The sequence below is a fragment of the Oncorhynchus tshawytscha genome, linkage group LG12, assembly GCF_018296145.1.
Source record: "Oncorhynchus tshawytscha isolate Ot180627B linkage group LG12, Otsh_v2.0, whole genome shotgun sequence".
NCBI lineage: Eukaryota > Metazoa > Chordata > Actinopteri > Salmoniformes > Salmonidae > Oncorhynchus > Oncorhynchus tshawytscha.
In genome coordinates this window covers 25,220,202-25,241,323 of record NC_056440.1, presented here as the reverse complement: position 1 = coordinate 25,241,323, position 21,122 = coordinate 25,220,202, and the positions used below count along the sequence as shown (strand labels likewise).

The 21,122-nt window shown below is 41.4% G+C and overlaps 1 protein-coding gene across 3 annotated transcripts in view; it reads right to left on the bottom strand.

The window, feature by feature from the left end:
* Positions 1-19,478, bottom strand: part of LOC112262785 (ceramide transfer protein) — a 41,678-nt gene extending 22,200 nt beyond the window's left edge. Inside the window, exons 1-4 of one of the 3 annotated variants that reach the window (XM_024438542.2) lie at positions 19,407-19,478; positions 18,634-18,752; positions 17,763-17,897; positions 1,911-2,027 (exon numbers count right to left, since the gene is read on the bottom strand). In XM_024438542.2, coding sequence (XP_024294310.1) covers positions 1,911-2,027; positions 17,763-17,897; positions 18,634-18,726 — 345 coding nt within the window. In that variant the 5' untranslated portion in view covers positions 18,727-18,752; positions 19,407-19,478. The other 2 variants (XM_024438543.2, XM_024438544.2) reach the window with 2 other exon arrangements.
* Positions 19,479-21,122: the final 1,644 nt, after the last annotated feature.

Below are 21,122 nucleotides of genomic sequence, written 5' to 3'. Positions count from 1 at the left end.
GAAAATATTTTCTAATATTCCTGTCTGGTGGAGACCGCTTCAGTATGTAACAGGCTTGTGTTTGTGTGTGTGTGTCCACAGGATGCAAGGGAAAGGGACCAGAGACGTGCCTCTCGTGCTTCAGCCAGTGTAATCTGACCTTGCATTAGCTCTCACTTCACTTGCTACACATGTTGCTTCTTGTGGACTGTAGAGTCGCTCTGTCAGCTCTGATTGGCAGACAAAAACAACAAGCTCCACGTGAATGCAATACACAGACGTAGACAGAGAGAAAGTATATTTCCTGACAGGACATTGAGTTGGTTTGGTGGAATTGTCCGCTGTGTCTAGCCTACATTCTCCCCTTGCTTTCTTATTTGAAATGGCCTACAGCAAATAAGAAGTCAGATTGTCATAAACAGTAACTGGTAATGCTGCATAGTGCCATAAATACACTGAGTATACAAAACATTAAGAACATTTCCATGACAAACTAACCAAGTGAAAGCTATGATCCTTTTTTGAGGTCACTTAAATCCACTTCAAATCAGTGTAGATGGGTGCCATTCAGAGGGTGAATGACCAAGACAAAATATTTAAGTGCCTTTGAACAGGGTATGGTAGTAGGTGCCAGGCGGACCGGTTTGTGTCAAGAACTGCAACGCTGCTGGGGTTTTCCACACTCAACAGTTTCCCTTGTGTATCAAGAATGGTCAGCCAACTTAACACAACTGTGGGAAGCATCTGTGTCAACATGGGCCAGCATCCTTGTGGAACGCTTCACACCTTGTAGAGTCAATGCCAGACAAATTGAGGCTGTTCTGAGGGCAAAAAGGCTGGTGCAACTCAGGTGTTCCTAATGTTTGGTATACTCAGTGCATACCCTTTCTGGTAAAAATAGTTATTTATTGCTAAGACATACTCACTTTTGACAACAAGCTCAAGTACTTATTAGTACCCTAATGAGGCATCTCAGTCTTATCTCCCCCCAGAAATCGTGCACTCGTCTTTTCCCACTAGCACCGACTTTGCTGATAACCTCTGAGGGGAAAATGACTTACAACTGTGATGTGGTTGTTTCAGCTAGCTATCTTTAGATGAATGGAAGTTGCTCAGGATAAGAGTGTCTGCAAAACAACTCAAATCTAGTACAAATATGATGGGAGTTCCTATTCAAGAAAAGTGGGTGAATAGGGCATGAAGTATGCTAAGTTTAAATATCTACATATAGTAATGATCAATTTAGGGACTCAGTCATTACATTTCACCTGCCTTATAACTGTAAAATAAATATGATCATATTTAGTGACAGTGAAAATTGGCACTGTTTTATAGAACTGACGACAATGAATGTACTGCCTCTGAAAGGTGTGTGTTGCTCAACAACCCGCCGACCACTGGGCTTCCTCTCACTACCATATTTGGTAGTGAGAGGAAGGAAACGCCAAGCGGATGCTTCACATTTAAACATCTGGTGAAATAACTCCTCATTGTTCTATCTGTGGTATCATCCTGGCCCTAACACACACACCAAGTTTTTCCTGTTCGTCCCACATTCAACTGTCACAAACCAGTCGACCAGTTCCACTCAGGAGCAGTCATGTTGCAACATGTCAATTCCTGGGAATGGTAGCATACTGTAAATGTGGGATCTCAAATCACGATGCTTCCGGTTGCCACCATCTCTCACTTGTTTGTATTTCTTGGCCCGGGACTTGAACTAGAAACTTTCTGGCTACTGGCTGCCTCTCTAACCTCTAGTCTTGGCTACCTCTACCTCTCGTTCTATTCCAAACCAACCACTAGGCTGGTGCACTTATATGTAGATCTTAAAGTATTGGAGAATAAATGTAAATTGCACATGCCAAGGTGAAGATCTCTGGTATATGTCACTTCTGTGTACAAGAGAGAAAGAGATCCTTCATTCTTACCTTGTGTAGTTCGATGGAGTCAATCCATTGGAGCCGGTGCTCTGGGTCCTCTGCCCGTAGGTACCACACGCTGTCGTTCACACTAATGTCAAAACGACACTCGTCAAACTCGTGGGGCTGCAGGGAGAGACAGAGTGAGTGGAGACACGAGTGACTAGGCCTATACAGGAGACAAACCCTACAGCAGAAAGTACTTTGGGAAAAGCAGTGAGTCTACCGCTTTAACAACAAACATGAGTGGTCAATAGATCCCTCTTTCAGAATCAACTCAACAAGGCCCAAACACCCAACACTAGGCTATATTATTATGCAGGGCTTATTCCAATCAACATGTTGGTTGTAGGAGGAATGTGGTTCTGACTAGAGGTGCAAAGGGTATACTACTTGAAACTTTTGAAGTTTACCAGAAAACTACCAGAATTTTATCATATGACATCTAGTGGCCTTTTTGGGAAATTCAGATTATCATCACAGGTGTATCTCTGGCCCTCTAAAACATTATCTTAATATAAACTAACTTAGTGAATACTGTAAGAATATTCCGAAGATAAATACACAACGCAGAGGACGAGAGGTCAATAGAGTACTAACAATCACTGGAAATAGTAGTTTTTCTGTAATAGGGGATTAATGAGCAATGGGTATGGGAGGGATTTGTCGATACAGTGAGCCTGAAATAGGATACTTGTTATTTGGCCCAGTTTTATTGCAAGGAATTCTAATTGGCTAGGGCTGGGTTATAAAACGACATGCTGTCCCTTTGTTCTGTGGAGAACTGGGAGAGAACCACAGAAGAGCATCACTGAGGACAGGGGAGAATGATCATCTACCTCGGCATAATATCTATGATTTATCCTCTTTGAATAAACATATTTCCTCCCCTTGATTTGCTTTGGGGTCTGTGCTATTAAAGAATAACAACAACTGCTAACGTTTGGTGCCGTGACAAATGGGTCTGAACAACAAGAAAACTTAACAACTGTGTATTGATCCAGAGGAGAGTCTACGCTTAATCTCCTGATTGATGGCCATCAGTGCTGAGTGAGTCTAGACCAATATAATTTTAAAAGAACCAAATCAGGTTAAAATTAGTGCATGCAATGAGTGAAACGTATCTGTGATGTATAAGGGTTCAAGTACTTTGTTCTATTACAGAGTTTTGTCTTGCTCTGTTAGGGGTTAGAGTCCCTTCTTTTGTGAAACCTTCTTGTTGCATAGAAGCGAGTTGCTAGTTGAGTAGCAATTTTTTACACGTGTGGTTAACGTAAGTCTTCAACACAGGGATACAAACCAGTGAGGGCCCAAAAGTGACTTTCTTTTCTCTTTTCACTGAAACATGTAAAAACAAATCCCTGCTAGCGGTAAATGCAGGTTAACTAATTAAACAACAAATATGATCTACATGATCAGTCTCTCTGTGTGTAAAATAAGTGGTTAATGTGAACCTAACTCACAGCTAAAAAAATGTAAGTAAAGCAATCCAATGTTATTTGTTGCCTAGACTTTACTGCAAATGACACTTAAGTCCTGAGAAAAAAACAATACACTAATATTGCAGTTAGCCATCACAGCCTTTATAATAGAACACTTGTGACCATACACATCTAAATATTGCAATTGGGGGAAAAAAAACATCTTAAAGTAAAATATGAATGAAACAAACAGGCATTCTATTTTTGCTCTGATAGTTGCCACTATAGTAGACATTGATCAAGTGCACAAGGTTGTATACAAAATTAACATTCACTAAGTAAAAAAATTTAATCCCCCTCACTCACACACAAGTTACTGTCAAATTCAACACAACGAAAGCAATATCTTTGGGCTACACTGCACGTTATTACATTGTTCACTTTCTACCTGTGGACATCTGTTCTACAATGTGCCAGCAGAGCATGATACCCTTTTTTGGCATACCCGTTTTATCCACTGTATTGAAAGAGGGAAAGTGTGTGGCATTTCTTTCACCTCTATTGGCCTCCAGCATAAGCCAGGCCCAGCTCCAGCTACACTTGATCCATGAATCCACTTGTTTTTACCTAATTCTGAAAATTAACCACATACTGTAGAGGGAAAACTTCAGTTCACAGATAGTTATTTCGTTAACATTTCACAGATTGCCAGGGTTCAGTATGCAACTAACACGTTATAATTTGAGGAACGGCAAGGAGACTGATACCAGTTAACTGGCAAACTGCCTTTGCAACTTTCCAGCTCGCGCGCTGATTCTGTAACTAGCAAGTTGGTTGCTGCATTCATTTATGTGAACGATTGGCTGAGCCCTGGATACAGCCAGTATTGCTCCTAACGCACATCACTCAACTTTCCTCATTGGCTCTACACAATTCAAAAGGTGACTAGTTTGCATCCCTGTCAACAAGCTTTTTTTAAGTGAACATAAGTTTTATGGGTAGCCAGGCCCTAGAGAGACAATGTGTTCTAGAAATGGTTTGAGTCCTCAAAGGGGGATATATTTTGGGGTTAAATAAATATATAAACAGAGAGAGAGATATATTATACAACTTTGAAGTTAAATGTAGCGCCATTGTTAAGTGAGAAAACCACTCTGGAAAAGGGTGGAACAGCTCCTCCGGATGTGAGTATGAAAGAGATTTTAAATTCACTGTCTAGTGATATGAAGAACCATTTCAAAGTAGAGAAGTGTAGGCATGGAGATAGAATATTTCTTTGTCATTGTTGACAAAGATGGAATCTGTCTGATATACAAAAAGCTTGGGGAAAAATACAGAGAATGTCTAACTCCATGACAAAGTCACGATGATCTTTAACTATTAGCCGAAGAAAGAAAACGGGATGAGACATTCTTTCTGTAGAATCATGACAGGACATTGCAGATAGATAAAGAAAGTTTGAAAGCTCTTGGTGGACAGATTAAAACCTTGAAAGAAGAAATTCAACAATTACAGGGAAGGGTCGTAAAAACAGACTTGGCTCCAACGTGTGGAGGACCCTTTGTTCCTTCAATCTACCCTCAGGCTGAGTTGCGCAAGGATGATCGGCATTCAAGCCTCTGGTCAGCATTGCCTGGCTTTGAGTCAACAGATTCTGACAGCAGCAACGAATGATTTCTTAGGCCAACCAGAACACAGGCTGTAAAATGTAGTAAAGACAAACCTCCGGTGACAGTAATCACACATAAATCAGCATCTCCAAAATACACTGCTCAAAAAAATAGAGAACATTAAAATAACACATCCTAGATCTGAATGAATGAAATAGTCTTATTAAATACTTTTTTCTTTACATGGTTGAATATGCTGACAACAAAATCACACAAAAAATATCAATGGAAATCAAATTTATCAACCCATGGAGGTCTGGATTTGGAGTCAAACTTTAAAGTGGAAAACCACACTACAGGCTGATCCAACTTTGATGTAATGTCCTTAAAACAAGTCAAAATGAGGCTCAGTAGTGTGTGTGGCCTCCACGTGCCTGTATGACCTCCCTACAACGCCTGGGCATGCTCCTGATGAGGTGGCGGATGGTCTCCTGAGGGATCTCTTCCCAGACCTGGACTAAAGCATCCACCAACTCCTGGACAGTCTGTGGTGCAACGTGGCGTTGGTGGATGGAGCGAGACATGATGTCCCAGATGTACTCAATTGGATTCAGGTCTGGGGAACGGGCGGGCCAGTCCATAGCATCAATGCCTTCCTCTTGCAGGAATTGCTGACACACTCCAGCCACATGAGGTCTAGCATCGTCTTGCATTAGGAGGAACCCAGGGCCAATCGCACCAGCATATGGTCTCACAAGGGGTATGAGGATCTCATCTCGGTACCTAATGGCAGTCAGGCTACCTCTGGCGAGCACATGGAGGGCTGTGCGGCCCCCCAAAAAAATGCCACCCCACACCATGACTGACCCACCGCCAAACCGGTCATGCTGGAGGATGTTGCAGGCAGCCAAACATTCTCCACGGCGTCTACAGACTGTCACGCCTGTCACATGCTCAGTGTGAACCTGCTTTCATCTGTGAAGAGCACAGGGCGCCAGTGGCGAATTTGCCAATCTTGGTGTTCTCTGGCAAATGCCAAACGTCCTGCACGGTGTTGGGCTGTAAGCACAACCCCCACCTGTGGACGTCGGGCCCTCATACCACCCTCATGGAGTCTGTTTCTGACCGTTTGAGCAGACACATGCACATTTGTGGCCTACTGGAGGTCATTTTGCAGGGCTTTGGCAGTGCTTCTCCTGCTCCTCCTTGCAAAGGCGGAGGTAGCGGTCCTGCTGCTGGGTTGTTGCCCTCCTACGGCCTCCTCCACATCTCCTGATGTACTGGCCTGTCTCCTGGTAGCGCCTCCATGCTCTGGACACTACGCTGCCAGACACAGCAAACCTTCTTGCCACATCTCGCATTGATGTGCCATCCTGGATGAGCTGCACTACCTGAGCCACTTGTGTGGGGTGTAGACTCCGTCTCATGCTACCACTAGAGTGAAAGCACCACCAACATTCAAAAGTGACCAAAACATCAGCCAGGAAGCATAGGAACTGAGAAGTGGTCTGTGGTCCCCACCTGCAGAACCACTCCTTTATTGGAGGTGTCTTGCTAAATGCCTATAATTTCCACCTGTTGTCTATTCCATTTGCACAACAGCATGTGAAATTTATTGTCAATCAGTGTTGCTTCCTAAGTGGACAGTTTGATTTCACAGAAGTGTGATTGACTTGGAGTTACATTGTGTTGTTTAAGTGTTCCCTTTATTTTTTTGAGCAGTGTAGTTGGATGAATGGTCAAAAATGTTGAAACTAGAGGTTGACTGATTATGATTTTTCAACGCCGATACCGATTATTGGAGGACCAAAAAAGCCGATACCGATTAATCGGACGATTTAAAAAAATGTATTTGTAATAATGACAATTACAACAATACTGAATGAACACTTAACTTATTAGAATACATCAATAAAATCTATTTAGCCTCAAGTAAATAATGAAACATGTTCAATTTGGTTTAAATAATTCAAAAACTAAGTGTTGAGAAGAAAGTAAAAGTGCAATATGTGCTATGTAAGAAAGCTAACATTTCAGTTCCTTGCTCAGAACATGAGAACATATGAAAGCTGGTGGTTCCTTTTAACATGAGTATTCAATATTCCCAGGTAAGAAGTTTTAGGATGTAGTTATTATAGGAATTATACGACTATTTCCCTCTATACCATTTGTATTTCATTAACCTTTGACTATTGGATTTTTATTTATTTATTTCACCTTTATTTAACCAGGTAGGCTAGTTGAGAACAAGTTCTCATTTGCAACTGCGACCTGGCCAAGATAAAGCATAGCAGTGTGAACAGTCAATAACACAGTAGAAAAAAAGGGAGTCTATATACATTGTGTGCAAAAGGCATGAGGAGGTAGGCAAATAATTACAATTTTGCAGATTAACACTGGAGTGATAAATGATCAGTTGGTCATGTACAGGTAGAGATATTGGTGTGCAAAAGAGCAGAAAAGTAAATAAATAAAAACAGTATGGGGATGAGGTAGGTAAAAATGGGTGGGCTATTTACCGATAGACTATGTACAGCTGCAGCGATCGGTTAGCTGCTCAGATAGCAGATGTTTGAAGTTGGTGAGGGAGATAAGTCTCCAACTTGTGTTGGATGTTGTGTTGGATGTTCTTATAGGCACTTCAGTATTACCAGTGTACCAGTATAGCTTCCGTCCCTCTCCTCGCTCCTCCCTGGGCTCGAACCAGCAACATAACGACAACAGCCACCATCGAAGCAGCGTTACCCATGCAGAGCAAGAGGAACAACTACTAGAAGGCTCAGAGCGAGTGACATTTGAAACACTATTAGCGCGTGCTAACTAGCTAGCCATTTCACTTCGGTTACACCAACCTCACCTGGAGTTGATAGGCTTGAAGTCATAAACAGCGCAATGCTTGACGCACAACGAAGAGCTGCTGGCAAAACACACGAAAGTGCTGTTTGAATGAATGTTTACACGCCTGCTTCTGCCTACCACCGCTCAGTCAGATACTTCGATGCTTGTATGTTCAGTCAGATTATATGCAACGCAGGACACACTAGATAATATCTAGTATTATCGTCAACCATGTGTAGTTAACTAGTGGTTATGATTGATTGTTGCTAGCTAGCAACTTACCTTGGCTTACTGCATTCGCGTAACAGGCAGTCTCCATGTGGAGTGCAACGAGAGAGAGGCAGGTCGTTATTGCATTGGACTAGTTAACTGTAAGGTTGCAAGTTTGGATCCCCCGAGCTGACCAGGTGAAAATCTGTCGTTCTGCCCCTGAACAAGGCAGTAAACCCACCGTTCCTAGGCCGTCATTGAAAATAAGAATGTGTTCTTAGCTGACTTGCCTAGTTATATAAAATAAAAATAATAATTCAAATAAAATTCAAATTGGCGCCCAAAAATACCGACTTCCGATTGTTATGAAAACTTGAAAATCGGCCCCAATTAAAATCGGCCATTCCGATTAATTGGTCGACCTCTAGTTGAAACATCCACAAGATGTAGGTATGAAAACGTGGGACCATTTGAAGCATTAAGAAACTCTACAGTCTATATCCTTATGATGGGTTACAGTTATTAGCCTTTGTTTTGAATAACCATGAACATGGTGTACTTGAATAAAAGGTTTAAAGAGCTGTGGGTGGTGAAGAGCAAGATGTGGCCGATAGATGGAGAACCATACATGTTTTCCTTAAGGGTCTGACCAATGCAACCACCAAATTGGGGAGAGATAACCAAATGTGTTCAAAAACCAAATTAACCGTTTGTTGAATTTGAAGAAAGGTTTAGAGAAGAGGTGGTTAGACACAGTGGGTTACCCGACATGGAAGATGAAGATGCCCCATTTTTGGAGGAATTGAGTGTTATCACTCATCAGCTGATCCATACATTACTTGCGAAAAACATTTGTTTCCACAACTAATGACTGGGAGAGACAAAACTACGGCGACATCAGACAGACGGTCACGACTGGACAGAGACATCAATCAACATAATAAACTGTCTTATCAGAGTTGTGCAGGTTCCAAGTGAAACCAACAACAATATCCGTTCAGCAGAAGAGAAACCTGGTGTGTCATTATTGTGGGATTTCTGGTCACTGGCAAAGAGAATAGGATAAGCAGGGTCCGTCTATGTGAAAATGGACTCTAGACAACAGCCCCAACGCTGATGCAGAAATTTAAGAAGCCCTCTCCGGCTCAGCAGCAGCGTTTTCTGGATGATGTGGAGGTAAACTAACAGACCCCCTATTACTTCCAATCTCAGCTGGTGTACATATGAAATCAAATGGAATATATGTGAACATGATGGTTAACAACTTTGCAATATATTTTCTTTAGTAGATACAGGTGCTGAAGTCACTATTGCCCATATCTTATGCAAAACATATGTCCTCAGTACACGGGCAAGAACATCGGAGCAACAAGCGTGGAGGGGGACAAAGACAGATATGAAACAAACCATTATTAATTTCTCTTGGTCCAATGGAGTTTGATGCAGGAGTGTGGATAGGCTCATTTGAACAACCTATTTTAGGTCTTGATGTTTTATGTAACTTGACTCTACATTGAACATTTCTGAAGGGAAGGTGACATGGAAAATTAGACAACTGCAGGGCTCTACATTTCAGAACCATCCTATTTGGACTACGAAAACAAAATGAGTGTGGAACTTTCGATAAGGAACCAGTGTGCTTGACAGGTGTTGTACCACCTTGCACAAAACCATATCCCATTAGCAAGGAAGCTATGGACACTACTAAAGTAGTGATTAAAGATCTATGGAACATGGGTATAGTTGAAAAGACACCATGCAATCCAGCTACTCTCATGTATCCTCCAGATACCACATTACTTGAACACGACTGTTGCTAATTGGTTTTGGATCAGCTCTCTGATAAGTTTATAGAGTCATTCCTTGGAAAACCGTGAGTTTCTTATACACAGGCAGTTCAAGCATTGTGGGGGGGGGGTGAGGAAGGAAGGCTGGGCAGTTACTACAATGGACAATGTGATAGTGACAGGCACGTTACCTGCAGGAACATCAGCACAGGTGGCGTAATTGGTGGCTTTGACAGAAGCATGTAAACGAGCTGAAGGAAAAACAGCTAATATCTACAAAGACTCAAGGTATGCTTTTGGTGTTACCCATTATTTTGGAAAAATATGGAAAAACAGAGGATTCATGACATCACTGGGAGCTCCTGTGAAGAATGGACCAGATGTGATGGCTCGACTGAATGCTGAAAGCACATGGTTGAATCTTTCCGGACAAAAGTTATGATTTGGCTGACATTGCTGCTAAGGCGGCTGCCAAGAGAAAACCTCTGTCAGCTAAACTGATTAGGAGATACACCTTGGATACATTGCAACACATTAGAGATATGCAAACAATGAAGTGTGGGAATGGATGGCTGCAGGATGCAAACTCAATCAAGGTGTGTGTAAATACAACCTGAGATGTGTAGCGCCAAATGCACTCTTACCCTACTTGGTGACACAGATCCACTCTTTGGGACACATTGGTGTGGACTAGATAGTTTACCGTTTTGTGTGCAAATGGTAGAATCCTATTGGCTACACCAATAACCTGGGTTTGGAATCTGTTCCTTAAAGACAGCAAGGCCTTTTTTTCCACATTTTCTGACTTCGAGCTCCTCTTCTAGTAGAAATGGCCCATTGATGTCAGCTGATGTTGCCCTAGTTTAATAAACTTTATAGGGCCCTATAAAATGTTGTATTTTCTCAAAATTCAGTTTCTCCATTTAGTTTTCCCAGGTTTCATCCTTTCACCCCGATTTTCATGTTTTCGCTCTCACAAAAAAAAATCACACATTTTTAAAATAAAAACAACAATTTGAGACCACTTTTGAGATCTGGGGAAAACCTAATAAATTTTCATTTTTGGGTGTAGATAACCTTTCATTCAAGTGCGCACCAGCAAGACACTTACTTGGCTAGCAGTGTTTGTTGCACACGTGATTGCAGAGTTTGCTAAACAAATCACTACTGGATTGATGCAAATAATCATGATCTCATTCTGCCAGGTAGGCATAGACTACTTTGTAGTTAACATTTAATTGAGAAGATTTTTATGAAACCCTTTCCAACTACCAGAAGGCAGTTGTCATTAGTATCCTCGCAAACGGCTACACAAAGCGGTAGACAAACTCGCACAAACATGGGGATTCACGAGCAGTTGCCTCTTCAGAAAGTTGAAGGAACATACGAATCACTTAGGCTACGCATTTCATCCATGACATCATAATCTTTGGCAAATTAATTGATTTCCTTCTAAGTTCAAGACATGATTAAATATTGTTGAATTATGTTTTAATGTCTGGATTCCGTCCACATTCCCTGCATCGCAAATTTTATAGGGCCTTAACTATTAATAAAGCTCCTCGTTTTATTTCCCGTAACAAAAACTGCAGAGCCCCCACACCACACCGTATCTGGAACATACATGTAATGCCTGCAAAATGTCAAAGCTAAAACAATCCCCATGTGTTCCATTTCATAAGTTAGTTTCAACTTCTGATGTAGTGATGAGGGAGGGCTGCTGGTTTCTCTTTAACCTCCTCCTGTACCAATCAGTACTGGGTAGAAGTTGTCATTGTAACCAGATTACCCCTCCCCGAAACACTATCCATTGTAAAGAAAAACAAATCTGACCTTAGATCAGTTTCTAAGGGTAACAACACCCTACTCGTATCAAGCATGTCCTTAAGAACCTCTCTGCTGTCTGTGTGAATCAGAAGAACCATTAAGTCCACTGGCACAAGGCTCTATCAGACACAGACCATAAAGCTTGGCTTTATTTTCGCTCCTTCTCCAGGAGTACAGTGTGCTGCAATCTATCCCTATCTGTGTGTGTGGAGAGATCTGATTGAGAACACTGTAGCTGCCAATGCTGCAGTTGCTTCGCTTGTATCCTTGGGATGTTGCAGTTGGTTCGCTTGGATCCTTGGTTGTTAAAAAATAAAAATGTATTGTTGACATTATCTATAGTAGTTAGTAGGGATGCACAATATATTAGTAAGCATATCGGAAACGGACGATATTAGCTAAAAATGCCAACATTGGTATCGGCCCGATGTCTAGTTTAACGCCGATGTTAAAAACCGATGTCAAAGCTACCGTGCATACCTATATGAAGTAGGTGCATGATGTAATAATGCCACGTAAAATCCTAACCTACCCCACACAATGTCTGCTGTGTGGATCGAGCATCCAACAAGTCCAGCAGTCATTTGAAAGAGTAACAACATTTCAGCGAGACAACGCAAAAGGCGAAATCCATTTAAGCCAATATAATGGAATTCATTGCCCTTGACAATCAACCATTCTCTGTCGTGGGTGATGTTGGCTTTCGCCGACTGGTCGAGCACCAGTACACACTACCAAGTGCGCTATTTTTCAGATGTTGCCCTACAGGTGTTACACAGTAAGTGTCACTGCTATTAGCTTCACGACATGTATACTACAGAACGACGTTTGGGTCTTTGCATGTCAAAGAAGATACAATAGCACTGTCAAAGCTGTACAAAAAAAGTCTGCAAACACGTACAATGTGTTTACAATACGGCGTTGGTAATAAAGCCTTTGTTCAACCGCAACTTCTGGGGTAGCTAGCTTTAGCTTGGTATCTAGCTAGCACCAATACAACCAGCCTGAAAATAATGACCAGCAGAAACTGCAGTCATGTTCATTATTCTAAGCAATGATTTAGGAATGCTTATGATGAAGTATTAGCTAGGTTGCCACTTGTTGTTCGCCTACTGAAATTGAACTTCAGTTCATGAAAATAAATAGCTAGCCAGCTACTTAACCCTGTTGCCCAAAGCTAACGTTATAAGCAGTCAGCTAGCTTCATCTGGTTAGTGATGCTCGACCGGACCGGGTTGTGTGTTGTGAAGTTAGTCACAATAAGGATTAGGCACTAGTGGAATTTACGGTTTGCCTTTAAAATAAAACTGTCATTGAATGATGCAAATGAACAAATAGTAGAATTATTCAATAGTTTTATTTTGAAGGCTAACCGCAAAGTCCACTATTGTGGCTAATCCTTATTGTGGCTAGCTTCACAGATGGGTCCGACCATAAATTAGGGTTATTTTAGATGACACCCAGCTATAAAGTTAGCTAGCTAACTATATAGCTACTGAAACAGATTGTCGTTTGACACGTCAAGTATCTTTTCTGACACGCAAAAACCCAAACGGCGTTCCATAGAAATCCTGGTTGAGAATGAAACGACTGAACAATGAAACAGCACAGCAAGTAAGTGAAAGAAAAAGGTTTTGATTAGGTTTAACTGGTAATGGGGACATACGTAAATGCCAACAAAGTAACTTTTCAGTCAGTGTAGTGTGTGTGTAACCTTTATTTATCTAGGCAAGTCAGTTAAGAACAAATTCTTATTTACAATGACGGCCCGGACGCTGCTGGGCCAATTGTGCGCCTCCCTATGGGACTCCCAATCACGGCCAGATGTGATACAGCCAAAAAGTTCATGTCGGTGCATCACTAGTAGTTAGTACCAGTATTACCATCATTATCAACTCTAATGTGAAGATATTTTACCTTGTACATGAAAATATCTGTAACAGAGAATACAAAACCTAATACATCTCTGACAAACACACACATACTGCATGAAAAGAGCAGTGTATGATTTCCATCCCTCTTGGAAGAAGCACAGGATACTGAACAAATGCAGCAGATACTTCTGAGAGCGATGCGTAAACAGTAGCCTGCGGTGTTGTGACACAGCATGAGGTTGAGCCATAGCCTGAGGTGGAATTATCTGACTTGCATTTTCAGCACAAATACTGTACCTACAGTGAGTGTACTGTACCGAGTCTATGGTGTACATCCTAACAGTGAAGCTGGCCTCTATTGAGCAAGACATTAACCGATGGCCAGTATTGGAGAGTAGTGAACTACATGTAGTTCAACTAATAATTTAACTACATTTTGCAGTAGCTTGGTGCTAGTTGAACTAAGTTCAGATCTTGGTAGTGTTTTTTATAGTTAATTACTATTTGCCATGTATCTAACTACTGGACCTACATTACTTTTTTGGCAAAAATAAAATGAGTAAAGTAGGAAATGGCATGAGACCTTCCTCATTCTCACTTGAAACATTGTTTTAATTTAGCCTATTAAACACAAACTTTCTGTTAACACTTAAGTCCAGAATGATCGGTTCTTACAATTTGAGGTCTATGATATTTAAGATTTAGATCTAGCTATTTCGGGAAAAATAATCATGATGTAGTGAACTACGTTTTCAAAGTTACTTTATGTAAACTAAACTCAGCAAAAAAAGAAACGTCTTCTCACTGTCAACTGCATTTATTTTTTATCAAACTTAACATATGTAAATATTTGTATGAACAGAACAAGATTCAACAACTGAGACAAATTGAACAAGTTCCACAGACATGTGAAACAGAAGTGGAATAATGTGTCCCTGAACAAAAGGGGGGGCATCTTTCTTTTGGTGTTTTTCAGAGTCCGTAGAAAGGCCTCTAGTGTCCTAAGTTTTCATAACTGTGACCTTAATTGCCTACCGTCTGTAAGCTGTTAGTGTCTTAATGACCGTTCCACAGGTGCATGTTCATTAGTTGTTTATGGTCCATTGAACAAGCATGGGAAACCGTGTTTAAACCCTTTACAATGACGAGCTGTGAAGTTATTTGGATTTTTACGAATTATCTTTGAAAGACAGGGTCCTGAAAAAGGGACGTTTCTTTTTCTTCTGTGTTTATATTACTCGTAAGGGTAGCTTTAGTGTAGCTTACCTTCTTCCAATGTTAAGTGACTGGTATCTTGGTAAACTATTTTCAGAGTAGCTTTCCAAACACTGCCAATGGCTAGTTTCTGCATTCCTAAGACCTCACACAACGCAGATAGAAGAGTCTGTCGACAGACAGCTCAGGGATATTTGGAAAGATGGCAGAACGGGGTTGCGTCTTTGAGTCATATTTTTGCCTTCATTATAAACAGACTGAGTGCCACTGACTGTGTAGGTGTGGTGCTAGTAGTTAAAACCTTGTTGTCAGTTGCATTTACATAGAGCATTAGAAAAAAGGAACTCTTAGAAGCACAGACACCTTTCACCTAAATGCCCAATACAGTAAAAAAAATAATAATAATTATAATTCATTATAAAAATAATAATGACATCAAAACTATGAAATCATAACCAAAACCATAGTAACCAAAAAGTGTTAAATCAAAATATATTTTAGAGATTCTTCAAAGTAGCCACCCTTTGACTTGATGACAGCTTTGCACACTCTTGGCATTCTCTCAACCAGCTTCATGAGGAATGCTTTTCCAAAAGTCTTGAAGGAGTTCCCACATATGCTGAGCACTTCTTGGCTGCTTTTCCTTCACTCTGCGGTCCAACTCATCCCAAACCATCTCAATTAGGTTGAGGTCGGGTGATTGTAGAGGCCAGGTCATGATGTTGCACCATCACTCTCCTTCTTGGTCATTGTCCTGTTGAAAAACAAATGACAGTCACACTAAGCGCAAACCAGATGGGATGGCGTAGCACTGCAGAATGCTGTTGTAGCCATGCTGATTAAGTGTGCCTTCAATTCTAAATAAATGACAGACAGCATCACCAGCAAAGCATCCCCACACCATAACACCACTTCCTCCATTCTTCACAGTGGGAACCTCACTTCCTCCATTCTTCACAGTGGGAACCTCACTTCCTCCATTCTTCACAGTGGGAACCTCACTTCCTCCATTCTTCACAGTGGGAACCTCACTTCCTCCATTCTTCACAGTGGGAACCTCACATGCAGAGATCTTCAGTTAGCCTTCTCTGCGTCTCACAAAGACACAGCAGTTGGAACCAAAAATTTGGACTCATCAGACCAAAGGATAGATTTCCACCGGTCTAATGTCCATTGCTCATGTTTCTTGGCCCAAGCAAGTCGCAAGTCTCTTCTTATTAGTGTCCTTTATCAGTGGTTTCTTTGCAGCAATTTGACCATGAAGGCCTGATTCATGCAGTCTCCTCTGAACAGTTGATGTTGAGATGTGTCTGTTACTTGGACTCTGTCAAGCATTTATTTGGGCTGCAATTTCTGAGGCTGACAACTCTATAACTTATCCTCTGCAGCAGAGGGAACTCTGGGTCTTCCTTTCCTGTGGGACTCATGGGAGCTAGTTTCACCAAAGTGCTTGATGGATTTTGCGACTGCATTTGAAGAAACGTTCAAAGTTCTTGAAATGTTCCACATTGACTGACCTTCATGTCTTAAAGTAATGATGGACTGTCGTTTCGCTTTGCTTATTTGAGTTGTTCTTGCCATAATATGGACTTTGTCTTTTACCAAATAGGGCTATCTTCTGTATACCACCCCTACCTTGTCACAACACAACTGATTGGCTCAAACACATTAAGGAAATAAATTCCACAAATTAACAAGGCACACATGTTAATTGAAATGCATTCCTGGTGACTACCTCATGAAGCTGGTTGGGAGAACACCAAGAGTGTGCAAAGCTGTCAAGGCAAAGGGTGGCAATTTGAAGAATATAAAATATATTTAGATTTGTTTAACACTTTTCTGGTTACTACATGATTCCATGTGTTATTTCATAGCTGATGTCTTCATTATTATTCTATAATGTATAAAATAGTAAAAATAAAGAAAAACCCCTGAATGAGTAAGTGTCCAAACTTTTGACTGGTACTGTATATATCCACACTATGAGGTTGTAATAATACTGTGTAAATTATGATAATGTCCTTTAGGTAGCCTGGCAGGTAGGAGCGTTGGGCCAGTAACCGAAAGGTTGCTGGAACTAATCCCTGAGTTAGACAAGGTAAAAATCTGTCATTCTACCCATGCAAGGCAGTTAACCCACTGTTCCTTGGGAGCCGATGACATGGATGTTGATTAAGGCAGCCACCCGCACCTCTCTGATTCAGAGGGGTTTGGTTAAATGCGAAAGACACATTTCAGTTGAATGCATTCAGTTGTACAACTGACTAGTTATTCTCCTTTCCCTTTCCTTAGTGTAAGAGCTGTTAGAAACAACTGCCTGAAATTTCAGCCTGTTTTGGTGAGATGGATTTGTTGCCTGCCTGGTGACATTACCAGGTGGTAAATTAGTTAATAGACCAATGAGAAAGAGTTCCACACCTATCTGCCAATAACAGCTAATTTGTCATTTTCCCCTCCTAACTCAGACCTCTCCCAGAGAGCCCTAGCAAAATTCTTGCTTGAGAAATTGCTCTTTGATAAGAAGCTATTTTTGTTTCTTTTTGACCATTTAATTGAAAACAATCACAGTAAGGTATTTAATTGTTACCCATAAATTATATTTAATATTGAGATAAAAACAGCTGCATTGGACCTAAGGGAAGTTACAACAACCCATATTATGGTTTTAATCTGATTTCAGTAATTTAATCCTATTGCACAAATAGCAGTAACATCATTTGTTTGGCCTCTGTAGTGAACCATGGTATTTCAGAAAGAAAATATGTTTAACCAGGGAGTTGGATTTCAGTGTTTCTAACCAACAGGAGGCCTGCCTGAGGAGAATAAAGTGTCAACTGGCTAGAAACAGAAGCATGCCACACAAAGGATAACAGTATGTGGCCAGACATTACAATACAGAATCAGGATTTCAGATGCCTAATAAAGAACAATGTATATGTGTTTACAACTGGTGCTTCTTGTAGTGTCAGTATGCCCTTGTCATTTCACTTCCACCAGTTCAGTGTCTGAACAAACATTTTTGCCAAAATGTGCCATAATGCTGCTTTCTGAGAGGAAATTAACATTTCCTCTTACTTACAGTGATGATAGCTTTGCTGAGACACAGAGAGCCCCTGCAGCCGTACTCCCGCTCATCCTCTGACTTATAGTAGCTCAGAGTGTTGTTCTTCAACACTACCCACCGGTCCTGCCATCCGTGAATGTAGTTGGTCCACTGTCAACAAAGCATAAGAACAGATAGTCAAGCCTACAACTCTACTAGCGGTGTATTTATAGTAGGACAGGGGTCATGTATTTAGTTTCACACAATCACTATAGATGACAATGATTGGTTAAATTCATTTCCTGGTTAATTGAAAGAGAAGTGGGTGTTTCATGTCCCACAAAAGGATGCTATTAATGGCCAGGGACTGACATTAAAGGTCACCCTATTGCTTGAGGCAAGTGAACTGAGCAGTGGAGCCTGCTTTGATGTTGTCCCATTGGGCATGTGATCAAATAAAATAACAACCAATCTGCAAAGAATTCCAGTAGCCTAAAACGAATCTTTCTGATTCCTCCCCATGTGTAGATGAAAGGCAGGCGATATTGCACTTCTGTGTATAAATAGCTCATTTACATTTTTGGTCAACTGATCAGAATCCTCAAGCAACCAAAAAAAATACTGGGCAAGTGCCTTTCAGACTTTAATGTCAATCCCTGATTGCAATTTGGACCAGGCAGCTTGTTATTAGTAAAAGCGGCCATTTGTTTGTTGTACCTATTGGCTGATAGTAATTTAGATTGATCAAAACATTGTCAATCTGACCCAACCATTGTACACCATAGGGAAGTGTACAATGGGCACATCAAACTTTGAATAAAAGCTAGCAGGTATTTAGTTATTGTAGTTGTAGCATAGTGGTTTTTAGAGGATCAAGTCCTGAATAAAGATGCAATGTTTGTCTTACCTTGCTTAGGACGCCACCGAGTTCAACAGGCTGCCCAGATTCGGGATCCACATCTTCATCTGAGCCCGACGAGTTCGAACTCTTCTCCGACATTTAACAACCAAGTTGTTGGTAGTTACCTAGAGGATAGCGTTTACCACGAGCAAATTAAAATACACAAATGTATAAGACTTGGCCTAGCGAGTGTTGCCAAATCGGTTAGAGGGCAAACGTTGTAGAAAAACATGAGACAGTATAACTAAGCAAGCCACTCCTGATTGTCTCTGGCATGCAATAATTGCATGGTTAGCTAACTAACGTAGCGTTAAATCCACAACTTCTTGCGGGCTATGTGTTTCGATAGCAACACGACAACGTTTGCTATCTCAAGTTAGCTAGAAGCAAATACAATGCATTTAGCTAAAGCTAGTTAGCTGGCTAGCAATCCAGTCAAAACGCAGCAGTCAAAATAGTCCTTCTGTTTAAATGCGCCATATTCTCTACGATCAAATACACATGGTAAATCATTTCAGAGACGCCCTCAGACTCCGAGAAATAACAGTACGATAGCTAGCCTCCCCGCGAATCTGTAGTGCGCTGTCATGAACGGGACGACCCAAACCTGTTTGCCTCCGCCTCTGGTTGTTCGGTATCATCGCCGCTATGCAGAAACTGCGCAAAATATATGATCTCTAAATCAAAATCACTTGCTACGATGTGATATTTCATTGTTTGAATAAATTAATCACGTTACATAGAGAGATCATATTAATAAATCAACAACACTGGCTCACCTGTTAAAGTTTATGTAGATGGACATGTATTGTCAAGGTTTTGTTTATCAGCGCTGTAGAGAAGGTTGCAATTGCGGCCGCAATTCGGGGCGTTCCTGGATGTTGGGCATTACTGCATATTCTTCTTCAGTGAGGTTTAACAGCGGTTGGCATACAAATTATGATGCATTACCACCAACAACTTGACCGGGATATAAATCCATTATACTTTGATCCACAAAACAAAATGGAGAAATTATATCAACAATTACCCAACCTTAACCTTACACTCATTAAAACCAACAACCCTATTTCATTATTTAAACCCATCTGGCTCTTTTCCCCAGGCCAACAGGACACCGCCACCCAACACACCCTATAACTCTTCTGAAGTCAAATATGGTACCCCAAAAAACTTCTCTGCCACCACAACATCTCATTTCTGTGACCTACGTTCCATCTCTGCTGTACAGTTGATAACCATAGCTATGAATGTTAATCCTATCAGGATCCCTCACCCTGACCCATCTTCCTCTACTTTTTTCAGTGTGTGAATATGACACCCTCTGCACTACTCTAACCCTGGTAACCTCAACCTGCCTCTCTCGCACCGGACACTTCTTTCTGATCCCCAGCACCATGGCCACCTCTACAATTAACACATATGCTTCTTTCCCCAATACTGCACATTCTTTTTGTCTCGTGCCCTTCTGCACACTTCTCACACACTGCTGCCACTCCCCCCTACACATTGCTGCCACATGCCCATAAACTTGACACCTGTAACAACGTAATGGGTTCAGCACAAAACCTTGTACGGGATAACTGAAATATTCTAACATTCCTTTATCGGGCAAAGACTCAACATCAAAACTCAAAAGAACAGGCAATGACTCTCACCAGTCACGCCACCCAGTCTGCATCGCACCAAACGACGAGCATCAAAAAAACCCGGGGATCTTCCCCTTCAGCTGGTCCACCTTCACCGCTACCCCAGTAATCACTCCTTTCAATGGCGCCCTATTCCTAAGAGCAAAGCAATAAACTGATCTCGCTCCCTCTGGGCAGAAGAAACATACACAATTATCACAAGCAAATATCACGTGTTACCTTCAATGACTCAGCTTCACCCAACTCCTTTACCACCCACCCTGAAACCACAAATGGATCTGCTAAAAGGCAAGGATTCACTTTCTCAAAAAATGTCACTCCTACTGGATGAGATTGTTCTTTATCATGTCCATTGATGAAAGGCTCGGGCTCTGAGCTCTTCACCACAGCTTCCACTCCACTTAACTCGCTCTCACTCATTTCTATTTCACCTCCAGCACTTGACATGGCATACTCCTTGCTCTACTTGTACTTGCCACCAGTCTTCTTCGCCTCCCCATCTCCCTTTCTATTGTCATCTTCATCAAATTCAACCTCAACCTCTGCTTTCCTCATGCTCTTCGGCGCCTTCTTCCTCCTTTTCCTCTTTCCTTCTTCCTCACAGCTGAAACAGAAGACCGTCTCCTGCAGCTTAGGTAGAGGCAGTAGGTCCCCACACTCATAACAGAAGTTCCTGTGGTTCCCACTTGTCTCTATAGCCTTTTTCCACTCAACCGTCCCCACAAAATCCAGGTTCTTCTTCTTCATCATCAATCGGCCTCTCTATACAGACAAGAGACTTGTCTCTCCGCCCTAACAATTGGAATAGGCTGTCTAGCTCCCGTCTATCCTTTCTTTGGATTTGTG